We start from the raw sequence: 22,672 nt of genomic DNA on the forward strand, positions 1-22,672 counted from the left end.
TGACCTTGGAGTTGGGGAAAGGGCCAATAAACCGGGGGGAAAGTTTGCGGGACTCCACCCAGAGGGGCAGATCCTGGGTGGACAGCCATACCTTCTGCCCAAGACGATACCAGGGAGCCGGGGTCCGGTGGGGGTCAGCTTGTCGTCAATACCTGGAGATGGTCTTGAGAAGAGCCGACCAGGCTCTCTTCCAGGTACAACGACAGCGGTGGACAAACATCTGGGCCGAAGGTATGCCAACCTCTTCCTCTTGTTCAGGGAAGAAAGGGGGCTGATAGCCCAAGGAACACTCAAAGGGCGAGAGACTCATGGCAGAGTAAGGAAGGGTGTTGCGGGCGTATTCGACCCACACTAGTTGCTGGCTCCAGGTGGTGGAGTTGGCAGAGACCAGGCAGTCATTTACAAGTCTTGGTTGACTAGCTCCGACTGGACGTACAGCCCCCACTCCGACATCCGAAGCATCGGCCTCCACCACGAACTGGCGGGACGAGTCAGTATGAACCAAGATGGGAGCTGTAGTGAAACGGTGGTTGAGATCCCAGAACACCTGGTAAGCAGCTGGGGTCCACATGAACGGAACCTTGGGAGAGGTGAGTGCAGACGGGGGGGAAGCCAGGGTGCTGTAACCCTGGATGAAGCGGCAATTAAAGTTGCAGAATCCCAGGAAATATTACAGCTGCACCCTGGACGTAGGCTAGGGCAAATCCACCACCGCTCTCACCTTCCCGGGATCCATCTGTAAACTCCCTGCAGCGATGATGTAACCCAGGAAGGGATGGTGGAGCGATGGAATTCACACTTCTCCGCTTTCACAAAAAGCTTGTTCTCCAGGAGGCGTTGGAGAACCTGTCGGACGTGGAGCATGTGTTCATGGGCGGAGCAGGAGAAGACGAGGATGACGTTGAGGTAGACGAAGATGCACCGTTTCAACGTGTCACGGAGACATCATTAACCAGAGCTTGGAACACAGCAGGGGTGTTGGTAAGGCCAAATGGCATGACCAGATACTCGTAGTGACCACTGGCCGTGTTGAAGACAGTCTTCGACTCGTCCCCTTCCCGTATCCACACCAGGTGGTAGGTGTTCCGTAGGTCCAGCTTGGAGATCACAGTGGCCCCCTGAAGCAGCTCGAAGGCCGAGGAGGTGAGTGGTAGCGGTTCTTCACCATGATGTCATTGAGATAGGTGTGCAGTGCCCAGGAAGACGTCCCTGGGCAGGCTGCACTGACTTCGGGCAATGAGCGTGGCAGAACGGACTCCAACCCATGATGGCACCAGCAGATCAGTCAATAAGGGGATTGTGCCACTGGCGCCAAGAAAAACCCCAATACCACGGGAACCTGAGGAGACTTAATGAGCAGGAATTGGATCTTCTCGCTGTGGTTCCCTTACGTCTCGCTAGCGGGACAACTTCCGGTGAAACTGGAGGGCGCACAATTCAAATAAATAATCAGAACAATTATGGATATTAAACATTTAGGTACATATAAGTGTCTTATATCGGTTGAAAGCTTAAATTATTGTTAATCTAACTGCACTGTCTGATTTACAGTAGCTATTACAGTGAAACATGCCAAGCAATTGTTTGCTGGTAGGCTTGACGGACAAAATGAACTGGCAACAGACTCACAGAGAACACAGGTATAAATACACTGGGGATAATGGGGAAGATGGGCGACACCTGGAGGGGGGGTAGAGACAAGCACAAGGACAGGTGAAACAGATCAGGGTGTGACACTGCAGCTCCACGTCTCTCTGGTCTAATATGTTAATTCTTATCCTATAATTTTATACAGTTCATTCAAAAGGGTGGTTCCATCAGGCTGACACACTCTCTGACCTCACTCGGGGGCGTGGCTTGTCGCTTGTACAAAGTTATGTAAAACTGTTATCTCTTATGGCTCCTAAAATCATGTCCCTCTCTTAACAAAAACACTTTCATAATTTTTCATATTTCATGCACAATGCATAGGATGGACACTTCACAAAGAGTATGTATACTTTTCAAGTTACAGTATTTCCTTTATAACATTTTTAAAGAACATCACAAAATAACAACCGAATCGTCACCAGTGTTCACCAGATCGCCTCTGACCATTCCCCATTTCTATGTTAGAAATATTGTTCCAGTATCCGCTTTAGAACATGTTAGATTTTTGGTGGGAAATGGTCTGTTGAAACAACAGCACAATCCTTGAGTGAATTTGGAGGGAAATGCTGAATTCTCTGTCCTTGATTTACAACAGGGCGTGAGCTGACAACCCCCCACCAGTTCCCTTCTCCCCCCCTCTGTGGGTGAGAGGGGGTCTGGTTGAAGTTATTTACTGCAAAGCTGATCTGACCTATTTGGATCATCACAGGACAGTCATGACTCTTAGAAACCTTTCAAAAGGTCAAAAAAATACATAAAAAGATGGTCCACTATGCCCACTTCTTTGCATGCTAGAATCTCAATTGTTAAAATATATTTCCTCCCTTGTATCAATGCTACCACTGCCTCCTCTTATAGACTACTTCTCTAAACTTCACTCTGTCATAAAAAAAGTTAATTTGGTGGAAAAGACCACAGACCACAGACCAAAGATTAAATATTAAATGTTAAACACTACAGAGAAAAAATGCATTAGGTGGACTTTCAGTTCCAAATTTCTAAATTTATCACATCATTCCAAATGAATTTGCTGAAGACCTGGTTAAACCCAGAGGCTTCTGTTCCTTGGTGTGCTACAGAAGAGTCAATAGTTACCCCAATTATAATATTATTTTTTTCTGGATGTACTCCCCAAAAAATTGCACTATTGTTTGGACCCATTATAGCATACTCAGTATGTGTGGAAAGCCACAGAGAAGCATATGAGATCTCATCTTAAATGGCCTTCATACTCTCCAAAATGGTGTAATAAATCATTCTTAGCGTATAAGAAACCATTTAAATCAGATTCTTGGTCTAAAAAGGGTATTTATAGTTTCGAAAACATATTTAATGTGAATAGATTCCTCAGTTTTCAGGAAATCTGCCAGTGTTTTAATGTCCCATGTTCATAATTTTGCCTTTACCTTCAACTCCGCTATCCATGCGAGCCTATGGGGTCCCATGGCAAGCAGAACTACCAGTACTTCTAACAGACAGAAAAAAATAGTTGTTTCTGATATATATAGCCAATTAATTCTAGCAGCACAAAAACCATTAACTCTATTCACTGTATGGGAAAAAGATTGGGAGACAGTATGGAAAAACATATTTGGATCATCTGAAAACTCCAATCACCAATCAATTAATAAAAAAATGTGCCATAGAACCTATCTAACACCTCAAAAAAGACATCACATGGAAATTTGTCAATCGCCACTATCTGAATTCTGCACCAAAGGGGACTTTGGTACTTTTCAGTGTGTGTTGTGGAAATGCCCGGGGGGCGGTTAAATTCTAGGGGAAAGTCTACAATGCAATTTCTGTACTTATAGATCAAGTATTGCCATTAGATCCAATAGTGATGTTGCTTTGTGATGACTCTGATTGGCACTTGTCAGAACACCAACAGAGAGTGTGGTTAGCAGGAACCACACCTGCTAAGAAAATGATTGTACAAAGGTGGATTCCACCTCATCCTCACATTTAAGAAAATCGTCCTTATGGAGCTCTCCACGGCCAGGATCCACAGAGCCAAGGCGTCCACTCTGGGCACATGGAAAAAAGCAGCATGGGACACTTCTGAACTCTTAACCAACAGGCCTTTACATCGATGAATGCATATCAATAATTTGCAACTATTTCTTAGGCTATATGATGTATTGTTCAGTATATTTACTATGTACTATTTATTTATTAGTTTTTATCTCATGATTGATTTTACATGTTATCAAATTGCCAGCGGGGTGAGGGGGACCTTTAAAAACACATTTATAAATCTATTGTATGAATCCTATGAATTGAAATAATAAAAACTTGATGTAAAAAAGACGAGGTAGTCATTAAAAAATCATGTTAAGCACTATTATTGCACACAGAGTGAGTCCATGCAACAGATTATGTGACTTGTTAAGCAAATGTTTACACCTGAATTTATTTAGGCTTGCCATAACAAAGCGGTTGAGTATTTATTCACTGAAAACATGCCAGCTTTTAATTTTGCATTAATTTGTAAACATTTCTAAAAACATTATTCCATTTTGACATTATGGGGTATTGTGTGTAGGCCAATGACACAAAATGTAATTTAAATTCAGGCTGTAACACAGCAAAATGTGGAAAAATCCAAGGAATGTGAATACTTTCTGAAGGCACTGTATAATATATCATACAGTACATATATTTTCACCAGTGGTGGATGGAGACTAGACTGTGTGAGTCTGTTTTAGCACATAGGCTAGTTCTGTGCGTGAAGTGTGAGGAGTGGACAGCTCACACTACCCCCAACACCCATGAAGTGTATGGCATGTTGTTTGTTTATCTCCAGTTCAGAGGAAACTGGGTTGGGTCATTGATTAGAAACATAGGGCAGCGACGAGAGTAACACTTCAAAATCTTTTGTGCTCAAAAAATGTGCCAAACTGGAAGGATTTACATTTTTAGATTTCACTGGAGAGAAGTGTGAAAAGTGTGGCTAGTTCCACGTCATTCATCCAAAGGTGTTAACCTCGTGATTCAGCATCACTTCAACATTTTAGTCCACATCAGTGCCAGTGACAGCCCGTTCGAACAAGAGTTCCAAAAGCACACTTGACCTCACATGCATTCCCAATAGCAGATAAAAATGGACTGGTAAATTCCCCTCTCAAACATTCATCAAGCAATAACAATGAGAGGCATAAACCATTTTGGCTCGTGCTACAGAAGGCTTTATCGGTCTGCTAATAAAGGACCAGTAATGGCCCAGTGCACTACTTTCATGAGAATTAATTGTTTTTTGGGGGGAGGGTTTATTCTGATTTTTCAGGGGTTGCTGCAGCACCCTCAGCACCTCGACTTCCCGCTGCTTTGGAATAGTTTACAATTGGGAAGCAGCCAAGTACTGAGGCTATAATCTGTATATAAATTATAAATCAATTTACACATACATGTTATTCAATCATTGCACCCACACTGCTCGCACGCCTCAGCGGGTGTCTGAGTGGCCAGGTGCAAAATAGAAATAGGTTCTATTTGTGACGCTCAACGTGTTGCAAGTCCAGCTTCTCCCATCTCCCCATTGGTTTTTAGGAGCATATACCCACGTGCCATCTCCTCATTGATGTTTAAGAGCATATACCCACGTGGGTGATTGAAAGATATACCGACGTCCACACTCCAGTCGGTTATAGAAATGCACTGTAAAGTTGGTTGACAACCGCCATATAAAGTCCAAAGAAGTAAAAAATAAGCCTGAGGAAGGAGGAGAGATGACGAGAAAGGAATTCGGTTAACTGTTTCATCTGTGGATTAATTGTCGGAGTAGAGGACCTTGTGCATTTCAGGTAAAATAACAACCCAATGTTTATATCCCAGGACAAATTAGCTAGCAACAGCAAGCTAGCTAAATTGCCATAAATGTTTCATGCTTTTCGACCTGTCCCCAAAAGAATACAATTGGTTCAGAGTTTGTTTTGATATTTTAACCTGCGTGTCCTGATTGTGTCTGGTATAGGGGTACAAAATCAACATGCATGCGATGGCGCACGCTCGCGTCTGGTTTGGTCAGCATGTAAGTCGTGGATTTTCTGTTCTAGTATTTATAGTTCTTTATGTGTCTTCTTTTTCATATATGCTTTTAAAGCTTCCCAGACAAGAGTTGGGCATACTTAATGACCTACCTTTATTTCCAAAAATATGTCTATCTGTGTGTTGCGACGAGAAGTAAACTCCTTATCACCTAGTAGCATTGTGTTCATACGCCATGTCTTTTTTATTGGAATAGGAGGTCTGAGCTTAAACGTGAAGGACCATGGGCTATGGTCCGTAATTATTCTAGGAATGTATTTACATTCAGAAACACAGTGAACTTTCGCCCCTGTCTGAGGTCTCGAGTGCTCTGGAGCAGGTTTTCATCAAGGATCTCTCTGTACTTTGCTCCATTCATCTTTCTCCCAATCCCTGCCTCTGAACAACATCCCCACAGCAGGGGATGGTGCCAGGTTTCATCCAGACGTGACGCTTGGCATTCAGGCCAAAGAGTTCAATCTTGGTTTCATCAGACCAGAAAATCTTGTTTTTCATGGTCTGTGAGTCCTTTAGGTGCCTTTTGGCAAACTCCAAGTGGGCCGTCATGTGCCTTTTACTGAGGAGTGGCTTCCATCTTGGCACTTTACCATAAAGGCCTGATTGGTGGAGTGCTGCAGAAATGGCTGTTCTTCTAGAATGTTCTCCCATGTCCACAGAGGAACTCTGGAGCTCTGACAGATTGACCATCCAGGTCTTGGTCACCTCCCTGACCAAGGCCCTTCTCCTCCGTTTGCTCAGTTTGGCCGGGCCGCCAGCTTTAGGAAGAGTCTTGGTGGTTCCAAACTTCTTCCATTTAAGAATGATGGAGGCCACAGTGTTCTTGGGGACCTTCAATGCTGCAGACGTTTTTTGGTACACATTCCCCAGATCTGTGCCTCGACACAATCCTGTCTCGGAGCTCTATGGACATTTCCTTCCACTTCATGGCTTGGTTTTTGCTCTGACATGCCCTGGCAACTGTGGGACCTTATCTAGACAGGTGTGTGCCTTTCCAAATCATGTCAAATTAATTGAATTTACCACAGGTGGACTCCAATCAAGTTGTAGAAACATCTCAAGGATGATCAATTTCGAGTCTCATTGGGTCTGAATACTTACGTAAATAAGGTATTTCCAAAAACCTGTTTTTCGCTTTGTTATTATGGGGTATTGTATGTAGATTGATGAGGAAATGTTTTATTTAATACATTTTAGAATAAGGCTGTAAAAAGGGAAGGGGGCTGAATACTTTCAGAGTGCACTGTAGACCCACCCACTTGGGAGCCAGGCCCATCCACTGGGGAGCCAGCCCCAGCCAATCAGAATTTGTTTTTCCCTGGACTACCTCATAGTCGCCATACCGGAAATCCAAAACTATCCTTTCATCATCTTAATGCATCATCATTACCTTGCTGATGCTCCGCTTGCCAGGGCCAGAGAGGGGGGTCCACTGTGCGGAATACAATAATGGATGGCTGAAGGTAGTTGAGCTGTTCATCCTGCACCCTGACACAGCTAGTGAATACAGGCTGAGTCCCAAAAGGTACACTATATCCTTTATAGTACACTACTTTTGACCCGATCCCATGCTCTGGTCAAAAGTAGCGTACTATAAAGGGAATTGGGTGCCATTTGGGAGTCAGCCACAGACTGTTCCAGGAGACGCTCTAGTGCTGCTACTGCTTCCCAGCCTCAGTATGGAACAGATGAACTGAAACACTCCACCCTTACATTTGCTGTTTGTCTGTCTGTTGGTGTGGGTTTCATTATTGCCCTCCAGGCATGAGTTTCTTAGGGAGAGGGAAAAGTGGAGTGGACGCTCCCATGAATATGTATGGGGACATTTCTGTGTCTTGTTTATCTGTTTTTTTATATTTCTCCCCTCATATTGTAACTTTCACCAAGGATTTTAGCCAGATGGCAATTCATGTGGTGCCATATTTCATACTGCATGCCATGCAAGCTGTGTGTTTGTAGTGCGTGAATGTGCTTCAGTTTTTTGTTGGTCACAAGTGAGAACTTCAATTTGGAGCTGAGATGCAAAATATCAAATATATTATCATAACTGCAGTGTCATTTCAAGAGTGAGTAATCTGGATTCATATCAGCAGTGGAGATCTCTGACACTAAATCTACATTTACTCTGACTCTGCTAACCGGACGCATGGAGACCAGGGACAGATATGGAGATTACTCTGTCCTGAATACATTTCTCCCCAAAAACATCTCACTGGGCACAGACGTCAGTTCAACGTCTAGTTTTGATTTACATTTGGTTTAGTTGTCAACTAATGTGAATTCAACGTGAAATCCACAAAACATTTCACCATGTCATTGGATTTAGGTTAAACGTTTGTTAAAAAAAAGATGAAATGCCCTTACGCTGATGACCTTTTGTAAATCTTTTTTCACGTTGATTCCTCTGTCTCCCATGTCTGAGACAGCCTCCTCCCTAATAACCTTGATGAAAATAACAACCACTGGCAGTGGCCAAGGAGATTTTCTGTCCTATCGGATGCTATCTAAGGAAAATGGATATGGACTCCTGCTGAACATTATACTGTTCCAACCCCCATTCTAAGCAAATGAGAAGAAATGGAAATTATGTAAATAAATGAATTAATGGATTACAAATTACCCACCCGAATGGACAAAGCTTTATTCATTACTATGTGGAGGAAGAAGGGGGGGTTTGAGATTCACTTCATTTAGTTGTTTACTGTTAACTCAGTGACGTAATCAGGCTGTATTTGGGTTTTTGTCAGCCCCGCTCCAAAGTGGACAGTAATGATGTCTAATCTGCATGTGGTAAATAAGGTAAAGGATGCTTCAATGTGCAGTGATGTTGGGCTTAGTGCCTGTGGACATTGTCAAATTAGTCGACCACAGATAGTCTATATAATAATATTGTTCATATTATCCAGAATATTGAGGCTCGACAGTAGAATTTCTCCATATTTTAATTACATAATCATCTGCTAAACAATTTAGATGTCAAGCTGTTTCTCTGTGTGTGCGTGTGTATGCTAGGTTGGGTAGGTTACTTTTTACTTTTTAAATGTAATCTGTTAATGTTACCTGTCTAAATCAGTAGTGTAGTTTTAGCATTACCCAAACTCAGTAACGTAATATTACTTTCAGTAACTTTTGGATTGCTTTCCCCTTAAGAGGCATTAGAAGAAGACAAAAAGGATCCATCAAACGCATTTGGCGTGTCATCATATTGATCTCTGAATTGTGGTCAGACTCACTCACGTGGAATAAACTTAAACTTTTGACTTTTTTCAATGTTAAATTTAATGTCATTGAGAAAACATAAAAGTGTCAATGTATTTTTTTCGCAAACATTCTATCTAATCATCTACTTTTCCAAAAGTATCTGTAATCTGATTACAATATTTTATTAATGGTAACATAAAATCCAATCAAATCAAATCAAATGTTATTTGTCACATGTGCGGAATAGACCGTACAGTGAAATGCTTACTTACAAGCCCTTAACCGAGAATGTAGTTTTAAGAAAGATAAGAGTCAAGAAAAATATTTACTAAATAAACTAAAGTCAAAAATAAAAGAGCAACAATAAAATAATAACGTGGCTATATACAGGGGTACTGATACTGAGTCAATGTGCGGGGGTAGGGGTTAGTACGAGGTAATAGGGGTAAAGTGACTATGCATAGATAATAGATAATAAACAGAAAGTAGGAGCAACGTAAAAAAAAGGGGGGGGGGGGTCAATGCAAATACTCAGGGTAGCCATTTGATTAGCTGTTCAGCAGTCTTATGGCTTGGGGGTAGAAGCTGTTAAGAAGCCTTTTGGACCTAGACAATTTTTAGGTCCTTCCTCTGACACCATCTGGTATGTGTGACTGTGCGTGCGTGTGTGTGCGTTGTGCTGTTGTTGCTTGACCACATAAACATTTCTAAGTAATTTTCATCCAAGGTGAGCCTTTAAAAACTAGTGTGCCGGAAGTTTGTAAAATAAATCAGATGTCAGGGTTTATGAGATATTTGTGTATGTGTGTGTGTGTGTGCATGTGTGTGACTGTGCGTGTGTGTATGTTGTGTTGTCGCGGCATGTTTTTATCTGTATGTAATTTTCAGCCAAGGTGAGCCGTTAAAAAGTACTGTGCCTGAAGTTTCTCAAATCAATCAGAAGTCAAGGTTTATGTGATTGAAAACTGTGTAGAAAAGCACACTGTCGAGAGGCAAAAAGGAAACTGGTTTGTCTTTTATCTTGGTGATTTTGTTCAGCGCCATTGATTTTGTATGACTGGGCTTTCAGAGCTGCAGCTCAGTGCGTCTGGGCTAGGTGTGTGATCTCTTTAATTGTATGGCTGGTCAATGCGAGGCGAGAAACTCATTTTCTACTGTGGAACCTTGAGCTTGGGTTTCTACCCCAATGTACACGTTACAGGCCAACATACTGCACGTTTATAACCGAATGTATGAAGGGTCTCTGTATTTTCTGTCAGGCAAACAAAATAGAGAGGAGGGGGTTCTGGCCATAGACATATAGGAGAAAAATGCCATATGTCTCTGCTTCTGGCTTTTGAGACTGACAATTATCATCTCTTCATCACCAATTTAACCTGCAGATTTTAAGTGGTCAGTTTGAATTGGAGATCGCTATGGCATGGCTACTGCAATAGAAACAAGGTTGTGGATTGGTCATGTTTTTATTTGTATCATCTCTGTCCATACCATCTCTGTCCATACCACAAAGTGAACATTTAATAATAAACTGTTTAACAAAATTAAATGACATTGGTGAGCGGTGAGCATTTCTGAGAACAAAAATTGAATTTCAAAGATTCCTTCCCTATCTCCCATCGTCTAGCAGTGGTCAGAGAAAATACTCACAGGAGAGTAATTCAAGGAAGAAAAGGTTGAAAGAGTATTACAAGAAGGCATATTTAGCATGACCTAAAGCAGTGACGGTTTTTGATGTGTGACTGAGTGATAGACTGTACACACAGGTGACTTAAGCTTTGTTCACACTGGCATTTGAAGTTTACATTTACATTTTAGTCATTTAGCAGACATTCTTATCCAGAGCGACTTACAGTAGTGAATGCATACATTTTTTTTTCTCCGTACTGGTCCCCCGTGGGAATCGAACCCACAACCCTGGCGTTGCAAACACCATGCTCTACCAACTGAGCCACACGGGAAGTGACTCAAACACAATTTTATTGCATATCAGATTCAAACCTGTTAACTTTCCTGCATTCTGAACAGCCAAAAAGAACACAGAATCTGATATTTTAAGCCACATTTCAAATCTGATTCGTGGCTCTGAACGGTCAAATATTATTTATTTGTCCTCAAGTGGTTGTTAGACTGTCATTTGGCAGATTTTGTCGCTTACTGGCTACTCTGTTGACAGTTTTAACAAGATCATGTGGTAGCTAGCTAGCTTGTTAATTGTTTACAAACAAATTAGCTAAACAGCTACCTAGCTAGCTAGTTGACTGCTGTAGCTAGCCAAAAGGAAAAGTTGGATCATCTTATCCTTTAAGGCTTTAGTGTTCTTACACTATGATTTTGAATATTCAAAGCAACTGGGAAACATACATGGCAGGCATTGCTGTCACCTTAGCTTGCGACATAACTACTGAGTGATCAGCCTGCACCACTGCGCACACACCCGTCATTACTATGTCAACTTGCATAGCCATGCAAGCAAATGACGGCTGTCTGAACCAACACAAATACAATTTGGTCACTTGTAACTTGCTGTTTGGACGGTCAGAATCCTAAAACAGATTAGAAAAACAAAACTGGTTTGAGCATTAAGGCCTGCAGTGTGAACAAGGCTTAATAGACTTTGATGCATTGTGGGAGGCCCTGGTAGGAGGCTCAGGTCCGGGAGAGTCTGCGCGCGCGCGCGCGCGCGCGCGCGCGCGCGCGCGCGCGACAGACAGACAGACAGACAGCGACAGACAGACAGACAGACAGACAGACAGACAGACAGCAGACAGGGTGTGAGCCAGGAAGAAAGAGTCTAGCAGCTGCTAAAGTCATGGATCAGAACCAATGTGCTCTGACTTGCTCTCTTGCAAGTCAGGGGTGACTGGCTGTGTGACAGCAAGAGAGCACCTGTACTATTCACATTTACATTTGAGTCATTTAGCAGACGCTCTTATCCAGAGCAACTACCAGGAGCAATTAGGGTTAAGTGCCTTGCTCAATGGCACATCGACAGATTTTTCACAGCCTGGCAACAAGGGCGCATCCAATTATTTGCATTTGTTTTTTGACACACAGCTGTTGATGTCGTTAAATATCAATTACATTTGTCAAAACTTTTGAATAACGTACAGAATTTGAAAGATATGGTAATTCTCTGGTGAGGAAAAATATTGAAAAAATGTGAGTGTTTGTTTTCATGTAGAATAAGCAATCAGAAGCCGATGTTAGCATAATTAGCATTCCCTGTTTAGAGTTAACATGGCAGGTAGCTAGCAGATTGCAAATTCGCCACCATTTCGGTGAGTAGCTATATTTCCATTAACTTGACCAGTGATTTTTTTGTTGTCATTTAGAACATTTACATAGAAAAGAGAGGTGATAATTGACTGCTACCAGTGCATTTCCATTTAACTGTCTTGTGTTGATAAATAACAGCTGTATGTAATAATGTCACCAACAACAAAAAACATTGTTGAATACCAACGAAGTGGTTGAAGTGTTTCCATTATCCATTTAGGCAAATTGCATATTAATAAATTGGCAACAGCCTGTATACCCTCCCACCAATCTGTTTCATGTCTCAGGTAGATGGCAAGAGCCAGCATGGATAGAATGCAAGAATTTACTAATATTTGCCATATTGTAATAATTCTCAACGTATCACCACGGTCCGTGCCATGGTGAGATCTGAAATAATTTGATGGGGAAACTTGCATTCAGCCAACCACAAAAGTAATTCGAAGAAATTCAGGCATTCTTGAAAGTCAAGGCAATCCTTGTCCTGCAAAGAAGCATTATTTTTATAGTTGAAAAATAGATTTAGCAAGCCGTAGGCATTTATTATTAAATGTGGAGTGGAGCTTTATAGTTACATGAGGACATGACGTGTCCCACCTACCTTCAAAATTATTCCGCAATCATCATTTATTCGAAAAACACAGTTTCCATCATTTGTCTCAATAAAGAAAGTTAGACAAAATAGTAATCCACCCCTGTCGAACAGATAAAATGTTGTTGATCTTTAAAACATTTCTCCTATATCTACGGTTTCCATTACACATTGCAATACTTGTTTTTTTTACATTGCTTGTGTTTGACCACACTGTCAATGTTAAGCAAGCTAGCTAAAATCGTATTGGTTGAATAATTGTTTCTGAATTCAAAAGCACTTGAACACAATAATGTCGAACTTCCCAGTTTCATGATAAGAATATTCCTGGAAAATGTTGGTTAGGTGCAACATAAAACCAAAAAATGACAATGGTTTGAGTTACAGGAGTTACAGGACAACTGGTGTTGTCAAACCCTTACCCCATACACCCATACAGCGCTGTAAACCACAGAGTTTGAGCTCTGACATAATTTGTAGCATGTTACTCTACAGCCACTGGATTCCAATTTAGGTGCTTATAAGTGCCCAAATATGGCATTTTCAACCTGTATACGAGTACAAGACTAAAGGATTTTAACGATGGGTTTGCTTGTTTGTCAGTGGGCTGGAAGTAGAAAAACAGTCAAGTTCAATCAGGAACTTGGTCAAGTGGGCGGGTCTACATAAAGTGGATACGCTGTGATCGGTTGTGACTAGAGGAACTACAGCTAAGACAGGAAGTTACTTTTCGTAGCAGGTTAGGAGAGCATGTTAGCAAACCCTAACCCTTTTTCTAACCTTCACCTAAGTCTCCTAACCTGCCACGTTAATTATCCTAACCTGCTATTAAAAAGTAACTCGTATCTGTACTCCCTCTAGTCAGAACCACTCGGTTCTCTTCCCAATTCTGTCCCATCCCCATTAGTGACCAGATTGTTTAAATATGGTTTCAGTGAGTTGTGAATGTACAGTAGATACTGTATGTATGATCAAAGTTGGTGAGAAATCTGGATTAGAAATATGACAAATTATAATTGTAATGTTTTGTAATATTTTCAGAGGGAGAAAACAGCTACATGGTTTGTTACATCTGAATGTGCACTGAAATGTGCTTCATTACCTGACTTGTGTGTGAGGGTAAAGCTTATGACTCAACAATATCTTGTGCGGGTGGAAAATTAGACTTTTCATAATCATCAGACTAACAAAGAAACTCGCAGCACGATACCAGACATAAAAGAGAAAAGCAGGAGAAAAAACTTAAATTATAATTATTGTATGTACTGTAATGATGTGGCTGATCTTATAAAGGAAAAACTGTTTGGGTTCTTATCTGACCTCCACAAAGCGGTTGTCTCCCCCGCTGGTCTGGGGAGATCGAGTGGAGGTGAGGAGGAATGCCTGCTAGACTAGAACAGATAACAGAACAGCAGGACACTCACCTGGAATGAATATGAGATGGAAGCAGAGGATGAACAATAGTAGTATACAGGCTAACGGACCGTCTCATTCAATTCATTGTTCCCCGCTGATGGTACTAATAGTACTTTTTGGTTATCTTAAATGAAGAATGGTGATGTTTTTTGTTTGTTTTATTACATTCAAGCAAATGTACTCATTCATCCCTGTTTTTATTTTGCTGAGCCCTGGCAAAAAAATAAATAATCTCTCATCATTCCCTGAAGCTCTGACGCTAAACAATGAGGCTTTCAACAGCATGATAGGAATGATTTTTGTACATTGTGAGAATATGCAAAAAAATTGATTTAATATGCAGCACCTTCCCACACAAGACTCTGGTTGATGTCACAGTACTGGATATATATATGTGTATATATATATATATATATATATATATATATACAGTTCGTAGGAGTGTAATCTTGGCATTGACCCTAATGAATATACTGTGTTAAAATGCAAGACGGTGAATCAAGACTCAGATATACTGTGATTTTGGTATGGGTCTGTATGGTGGGTAAGATCCACTTTATCTCAAAGGGGGAAGGGCTGCATCATGTAAGCTACAGTAGTTATTGCTTTGATGCCATGTTTATGTTTACAATCATGTTTTCCCTTTGCTACATGAATGAAAAGATATAGTCCTCCTGCTGTGTTCACTGACAGAAAGTAAACAACAATTACTGACTGTCAGTCATGCCGACACGATATCGCTTGTGGGTTTCAAATCTCATGCTTGTAGAAGTGGCACTGTTAATACCTGTATCTCGTGCAGCGGTCGGCCCAGAGGATATGTATGTCTGTGGGAGGAACTTGATATTTCAGGTCACACCAAATCAATTGGATTACTCAGTAATTGATGTGTTTACTGGTAGTCTTATTTATAGCTGAGGCTTGAACGAGGTTGGTAGGAGAGAGTGGTGCAAGCGGAACAAGGGGAACAAGGGTGCGTTTACACCCCATTTCTACGTATGTGAGAATGAGTGTGTATCAGTCCGCCTGTCTATGCATGTTTTGGCCTCCCGGCGTTATGGTTCACCTACCACTGCATTAGTACAGCAAGATGCCCACAGTACCTTTATTCACCCTAACAGAAGAGGTGACATAGACATTGAGTGAATTCAAGTACTTCTCAAGTGTGTGGTGCTACTCGTAATAACCCTGAAGGAGGCACAGTGATGCTGAAACGTTGGTCTTTTACCCAATAAATTACTGGGAGTTTATATCTATAGTGTGTGACTCCCTTTATTTTTATAGCTTACAGTTTATTCGCCGTTAGTCATCACCTCTACACTAAATAATCTTCTCTGGGTGTGCGCCAGCTCATGCTTTTTACTGGTACTGGTAATACCAACATACATTTGCATGTGCATGTGCTGCACACATCAAAAATAGTTACTACTGCTTTAGGACATGCATATCTTGTTGTAGTGCTCTTTCAACCTCGTCGCTAATCAATTGTTTTACAACTTTAGATATTTTTCCTTTGTTTAATCAAAGCATTCGCCTTAATTACCAGGTGGGATTAAAAATATCCGTGTGTGTGTGTGTGTGTGTGTGTGTGTGTGTGTGTGTGTGTGTGTGTGTGTTCACCCTTCACCCCCTCACAGGCTGTCATTCTGTAGTTGGCAGTGGGAGCCTTTGGGCAGCATATGTGAAGGAGTCATCTGCTTCTCTCTGTTTCCCTTTGATGAACAGACATCACATGTGAACATTTTACCCCATCTTTGGTGACAGACATTGAAGCCAGCACAGGGACAGCGACAGGGACAGGAAGCTCGCTAGCAAAACTGTGTGCTGATATGCAGGGCGGGGGGCTTCCTGTTAAGGTTTGCTCTGCTCATACCTCAGAGTGTAACCCCTGTTGCCATGGCTGTAAGGAGATCAGACGCTGTCGGTTAGACAGGATGGGGCTTGCGGTCGGTCTTGTGTGTCTGACTGCCAGAATGTCAGCATGCTACAGGAAAAAAGCCTATTTTCTCTCTCTCTCGCTTTTTCTTTAGTTTGTTGTGCATGCTATTTTCTCTCCTCTCAGTCATGTACTTTATAGCTACTGTGTGAAGCAATGTCCTTGTTCCATTTGTTCCACAAATTTGTTCCAGTACCTACTACCTAAATGACTCTATATGACAGCTGCCACACTAGTTTTGAATAAAATATTTTGCTGGGAGCAGGATGGGAATTAAGGGGAGTTTTTGGGTCACTGTCCTCATTCACTCCTCCAGAGTTGCTCAAGTTTCAGGGAACCTTTTTTATAATTTTTTTTAGTTCATCTGAAAATCTATGAATATTTCAGAACAAGGCCTATACCATGCCTTAAGGTCTATGAAAGGTCTATCAATCTCGCCAGCTTTGTTGATATATACAGTGTATTCGGAAAGTATTCAGACCCCTTGACTTTTTCCACATTTTGTAATGTTACAGCCTTATTCTAAAATTGATTATATTGTTTTTTTCCCTCATCAATCTACACACAATACCCCATAATGACAAAGCAAAACAGGTTTATAAATGTTTGCACATTTATTAAAAATAAAACTCTGAAATATCACATTTACGTAAGTATTCAGACCTTTTACTCAGTACTTTGTTGAAGCGCCTTCGGCAGCGATTACAGCATCGAGTCTTCTTGGGTATGACGCTACAAGCTAGGCACACCTGGATTTGGGGTGTTTCTCCCATTCTTCTCTGCAGATCCTCTCAAGCTCTGTCAGGTTGGATGGGGAGCGTTGCTGCACAGCTATTTTCAGGTCTCTCAAGAGATGTTTGATCGGGTTCAAGTCCAGTCCCGAAGCCACTGCTTAGTGCCGTTGTCCTGCTGGTAGGTGAACTTTTGCCACAGACTGAGGTCCTGAGCTCTCTGGAGCAGGTTTTCATCAAGGATCTCTCTGTACTTTGCTCCGTTCATCTTTGCCTAGATCCTGACTAGTCTCCCAGTCTCTGCTGCTGAAAAACATCCCCACAGCATGATGCTGCCACCACCATGCTTCACCGTAGGGATGGTGCCAGGTTTTCTCCAGAATTGACACTTGGTATTCAGGCCAAAGAGTCCAATCTTGGTTTCATCAAACCAGAGAATATTGTTTCTCATGGTCTGAGAGTCTTTAGATGCCTTTTCGCAAACTCCAGGTGGGCAGTCATGTGCCTTTAACTGTGGTGTGCCTTTTACTGAGGAGTGGTCACCTCCCTGACCAAGGCCCTTCTCCGCCGATTGCTCAGTTTGGCCGGGCCGCCAGCTTTAGGAAGAGTATTGGTGGTTCCAAACTTCTTCCATCTAAGAATGATGGAGGCCACAGTGTTCTTTGGGACCTTCAACGCTGCAGACATTTTTTGGTACCCTTCCTCAGATCTGTGCCTCGACGCAATCCTGTCTCGGAGCTCTTTGGAAAATTCCTTCGACCTCATGGCTTGGTTTTTGCTCTGACATGCACTGTCAACTATAGACAGGTGTGTGCTTTTCCAAATCCTGTCCAATCAATTGAATTTACCACAGGTGGACTCCAATCAAGTTGTAGAAACATCTCAAGGATGATCAATGGAAACAGGATGCACCTGAGCTCAAATTCTAGTCCCATAGCAAAGGGTCTAAATATTTATGTAAATCAATTTGTTTTTAAGTGCAAACATATCTAAAAATCTGTTTTCGCATTGTCATTATGGGGTATTGTGTATAGATTGCTGAGGAATTGTTGTTATTTAGTCCATTTTAGAATAAGGCTGTAACGTAACAAAATGTGGAAAAAGTCAAGGGGTCTGAATATTTTCCGAAGGCACTGTATTTTGCACTATTTAGGTTTCACTCTTTGATGAGATGTTTTATGTGACAGTAAGTAGGTTTCCGTCCAATCAGCGACAGATTTTCATGCGAATATTCTAGAATCCGCATAAAGAACGTAGTCACATCTGCTCCTGCCGCACCCCCTCGTGGTCATCCGGTGTCTGCTTGACCTGCAGCCATTCTCCCAGTACACTCTCTCTCTTTCCCCCTCCCTTTCTGTTTGTGTGTGATTGTGTGTTTGGAGACAGGTGTGCTGGAGTCAGAGCAGATCCCTACCAGCTGCAACTCGTTCCAATATCAAGACCTCTACAAATACTCAGTTGTGCCACTTCCACTCTGCCAGATTGTAATCTCTGCTAAGTCAGTTTATGCTTCTAGCCATTATTATTATTCAAGATCCTGTTACCCTGATGTACCTGTTTCCCTGCTTGATGCTGTTTATCCTCTCACTGCAGTTTTGCCACGCTGACTCTGGCTCCTGTTCCACATCTCACCACCCTGCTACCCTATTCTGGACTCACCACACCACCACTCCCTTGGATTCTCCTCCGGACCTGTTTACCCTGTTCCAACCCAGCACACTCCAACCTCAGCCTCCACATCTGGTTTCCTACAACTCATCCAAGCTTCCCCGGATCTGCACTCCATATCTCCCTGTGTTACAATAAATACCTTGGTTCATTCATCTCTGTTTCCTCATCTGAGTCTGCTCTTGGGTTCCCCTGTGCTGCTCTGCATAACAAACAGCAGTTAAGCATCGCTCATCATGTCACCAGAATAAGACCCTCTATATTTATTGGAAAGCAGCCTCAAGCTCATCACCATGCACTTTCAACACCCTGAGAAGTTCACCATAATTGATTTAATCTGTAGCCTAATAAACTGCATTCGTAGTGGGAGGACCACATACCATCTCATCGCCTGACTCCAAATTGACTTCGATATGATGGTTATTATATATATATAGAGCTTTGCAGAGCTTTTAAATCTATGGGTATTAAATAGTTTATGACCACATACATGTCTGAGTGACTGGGGATATGTGCATTCTGGCAGAAACCCGTTTTTGATTTTTAAACCAAGTGCTGCTTTATTTACAAAGTGATGAAAGAAATATACTCTAATTTCTCCAGGTACATTTTGGAGAATAACGTTGGCAAAGCAGTTGTAGAAGGGCATGTCAATGAATGTCGTCGACACTAGACACTTAAATAACAAGGAATCATATGACAAAATATAGTGCAAGCCAGGAATATATCTGTTTGCAATAATAATTAACAAGTATTTTCCGAAAATCGAGGTAGAGAAAAAGCACACACTGCTTCAATTATACCATTTTTACACAGATTACAACAAAACAGAGTTGTTGTGAATAAACCAAGTTGATGCAGAGTTCATAAAAGTGTTGACCATATCCTGCTATGAAGGAGAGCAGAAGTAGCAACACCTGCTGCTTCAGGCATTAGCGATGAAGACTTTGATGGGTGGACTCATTCCTTGTTGGGAGAACCTCATTAGCACAATGAGTCCCTTTCCTTAATGGGTCATAGTTGAACAAATTGATAAGCTTTTGTTATAACACAATCAAATAAAGTAAAGTATGAACCACTGTGCTGCTGAGCTATGTCAAACTGACTATGCACTACATTCTGCTCTTCCATGGATAATGCATAGCATGTAAGACAGATGTGAGCTTCAAGCAGACTGAACAATGAATGCCAAATGAAATGGTGAGGGTTCGTGTGGATTTTGTAAATGGGCATTTCTCAGAGATGTATGTAGCAAGTTCCAGAACATTCTCCAACTCTAAACCATTAGGTCTACTTGTTGTACCACCTCTCTAACATCTTCCCCATTAAATCACATCCAATCACAGGCTTGTTATCCCTACCACCCTCAAGTGCTTTGTGGTAACATTACAAGATTAACTTTTGTTTGTTAGCCTTCATTCACATTTCAATTTATATTTCCAAAGGAATATATCATCTTGGCCATGTACTGTGTGTGTTTCCTCTGGGTCTTTGTGGGTGTCCATTGGGTTGACTTTGCAGAGATAGATGTGTTCAAAGCCATGTCTGAAAATAAACTGACTATGGATGCTTTCTGTTTTTCAGGATTTTTGTTGGTGAACATTAAACACTTGCCTGCCTCCAAACAATAATAGATTCACATGTACCTATACAGACCACTTTCAATTGTTCACCATCATCACCTACTAGACCACGGACAAGTTGAACTGGAAACAGTTACATAGATACAGATTCCGCGACCTTCACTGGTTTAAGTCAATAGCTAATGGCACCCCTTGCGCAAGCATTAATTTAGCAAATATCATTGTGCAGAAATCCATTTGCAGCCCATGCGTTTAATGACCTAGAATTATCGCCAGGGTCCGCATGTGATTTCCCAAGTCAATGCATCATCTTCCTGACATGAATATGAAGTCAGGACTGAATTGTAGCATATGCACAAAGCCAGTGTCAACTTGAATAGGCTGTCAAATACGGTCTATGGTTTTGTGTCCCAAAATAGAATGACTGAGTGAGTCAGACAGTCATAAGACCTAAGTGATGGCCTTGTCTCTGTGCCTCTACAGCGGGTTAGATAGGTATTAACAGTCTGTCTCTGTCTTTATCTACAGCCACAGGTCACAGGTCATCCCTCTGAGCCTCTATTATACAATCACAAAGAGTAGCAGCCAGTAGTCTTTACAATGAGGACAGGATTAGAAATTCCTTTGATGCTTCTGGGGACCCAAACTATCCTCCTCCTTGTCATTGTCCTCTTCCTTCTACACCTTAAGGGCCTCGTGCACACCTACGGCGGACAGGCGTCGGTTGATGTTGCGGTAGCGGCATCGCAGCAGATCCTTGTAGGTGGAGCGCAGGTCCCGGTTAAAGAAGGCGTAGATGAAGGGGTTCATGAGGGAGTTGGCGTAGCCCAGCCAGAGGAGGAACCTCTCCAGCCAGATGGGCACACAGCTGCACTCCACTCCGCAGATGAAGGGCCTGGCCGTGGACAGGATGAAGAAGGGCAGCCAGCAGATGGAGAACACGCCCACGATCACCCCCAGCGTGGTGGCCGCCTTCTGCTCCCTCTTGAAGATGGAGATGTTGCGGCGCTCGCGGGTCAGCAGACGGGACAGCACCGCACACTCCTCGGCCACGCCCTGCGGCTTCAGGCCCTGCATCCTCAGTGCCTCGCTTGCCACCGTCTCCAGCCGCTCGCGCCGGGTGAAGTCGGTGAAGCGGTGCTTGAGACCGCTCTTGCGGGCGGCCCTGAAAATCTTGTAGTACATGAAGAGCATAACGAGCATGGGGATGTAGAAAGCCACAGCCGTGGAGTAGATGGTGTAGCCAAAGTCCTGGCTGATGAGGCACACACCGCCCGCGTGGACATTCTTGGCCCAGCCGCAGAAGGGTGGCAGGGTGATGGAGGCGGACACCAGCCACACCCCCAGGATCATCTTGGCCATCAGCTGGCCGTTCTGCCTGGCTGGGTATGTGAGGGGGCGGGTGATCCCCAGATACCTGAGAGAGAAGAAACACAAATAATTTAGCCAGATAAACTTTATTATCCCATTTAGAAATGCAAGCAGGCTACATACAATGCAAAACATAAAGACACTGGGGCAGCAGGATAAGGAGTAGTATACTCTGAAATTAGTACAATGAATCTCCTGCCTGTTTTTGCAATCGTTTGAGTCTCCTCTATCCTCTGCTTGTTTTACATAGTTTTGTCCCCTCTGAGAAAACACTACAGCACTGCTTGCTTATCATTACCTTGAGCAACAAAAGAGCAGCCTCCTGCCCTAAATACATCAAGGCTGCTCGTAGTCTTAGCCTTGTACAGTACATCAAAGAGTTTCTTATTAATTTCAAAGAAAAAAACACTCTCTTTAATGTGATGGTCAAGTGTAAGCTCCATCATCTTTTTAAGAGCCATTGACTCCTTACCCTTCTGTAAAGAGGCTTGAAGGAATCTACAGAACAACTGTTCCGGTCATAAGAGCAGCTCCTGGGGTACAATGTACTGACAACACTGTACTGACTTTAGGGAATTCAAATGTATAGTATAGTGTACTGTACTATACATAAGCAATAAGTTAACGCACGACAGGCTGTGCATTATCGGGGAATGGCTTAAAACAAATCCCATCGGATCACGGTTGTAAAAGGCTTCGGCCAGTGGAGTAAAGTACTTAAATAAAAATACTTTAAAGTACTACTTAAGTAGTTTTTTAGGGTATCTGTACTTTACTTTCCTATGTCTTTGATGACTTTTACTTTTACTTCACTACATTCCTGAAGAAATAATGTACTCTTTACTCCATACATTTTCCCTGACACCAAAAAGTACTCGTTACGTTTTGAATGCTTAGCAGGACAGGAAAAGTGTCTGATTTCATGCACTTAAAGATAAAATCCCTGGTCATCCCTACTGCATCTAATCTGGCAGACTCATTAAACACACATGCTTTGTTTGTAAATTATGTCTGAGTGTTGAAGTGTGCCCCTGGCTATCTGTAAATGTTAAAAACAAGAAGATCACAACGTCTGGTTTGCTTAATATAAGGAATTTGAAATTATTTATACTTTCACTTTTGATACTTAGGTATATTTTAGCAATTACATTTACTTTTGATACTTAAGTATATTAAAAAACAAATACTTTTTTACTTTTACTTA

General features: G+C 42.1%; 1 protein-coding gene across 1 annotated transcript in view; it reads right to left on the minus strand.

The window, feature by feature from the left end:
* Positions 1 to 19,023: 19,023 nt before the first annotated feature.
* Positions 19,024 to 22,672, minus strand: part of LOC106585079 (5-hydroxytryptamine receptor 7) — a 36,287-nt gene continuing 32,638 nt past the window's right edge. Inside the window, exon 2 of the mRNA XM_014170866.3 lies at positions 19,024 to 21,514. Within this exon, the coding sequence (XP_014026341.1) occupies positions 20,776 to 21,514 (739 nt within the window). The 3' untranslated portion in view covers positions 19,024 to 20,775. The remainder of the gene's footprint in view (positions 21,515 to 22,672) is intronic.

The sequence above is a fragment of the Salmo salar genome, chromosome 24 (assembly GCF_965601325.2).
Source record: "Salmo salar chromosome 24, fSalSal1, whole genome shotgun sequence".
Lineage (NCBI taxonomy): Eukaryota > Metazoa > Chordata > Actinopteri > Salmoniformes > Salmonidae > Salmo > Salmo salar.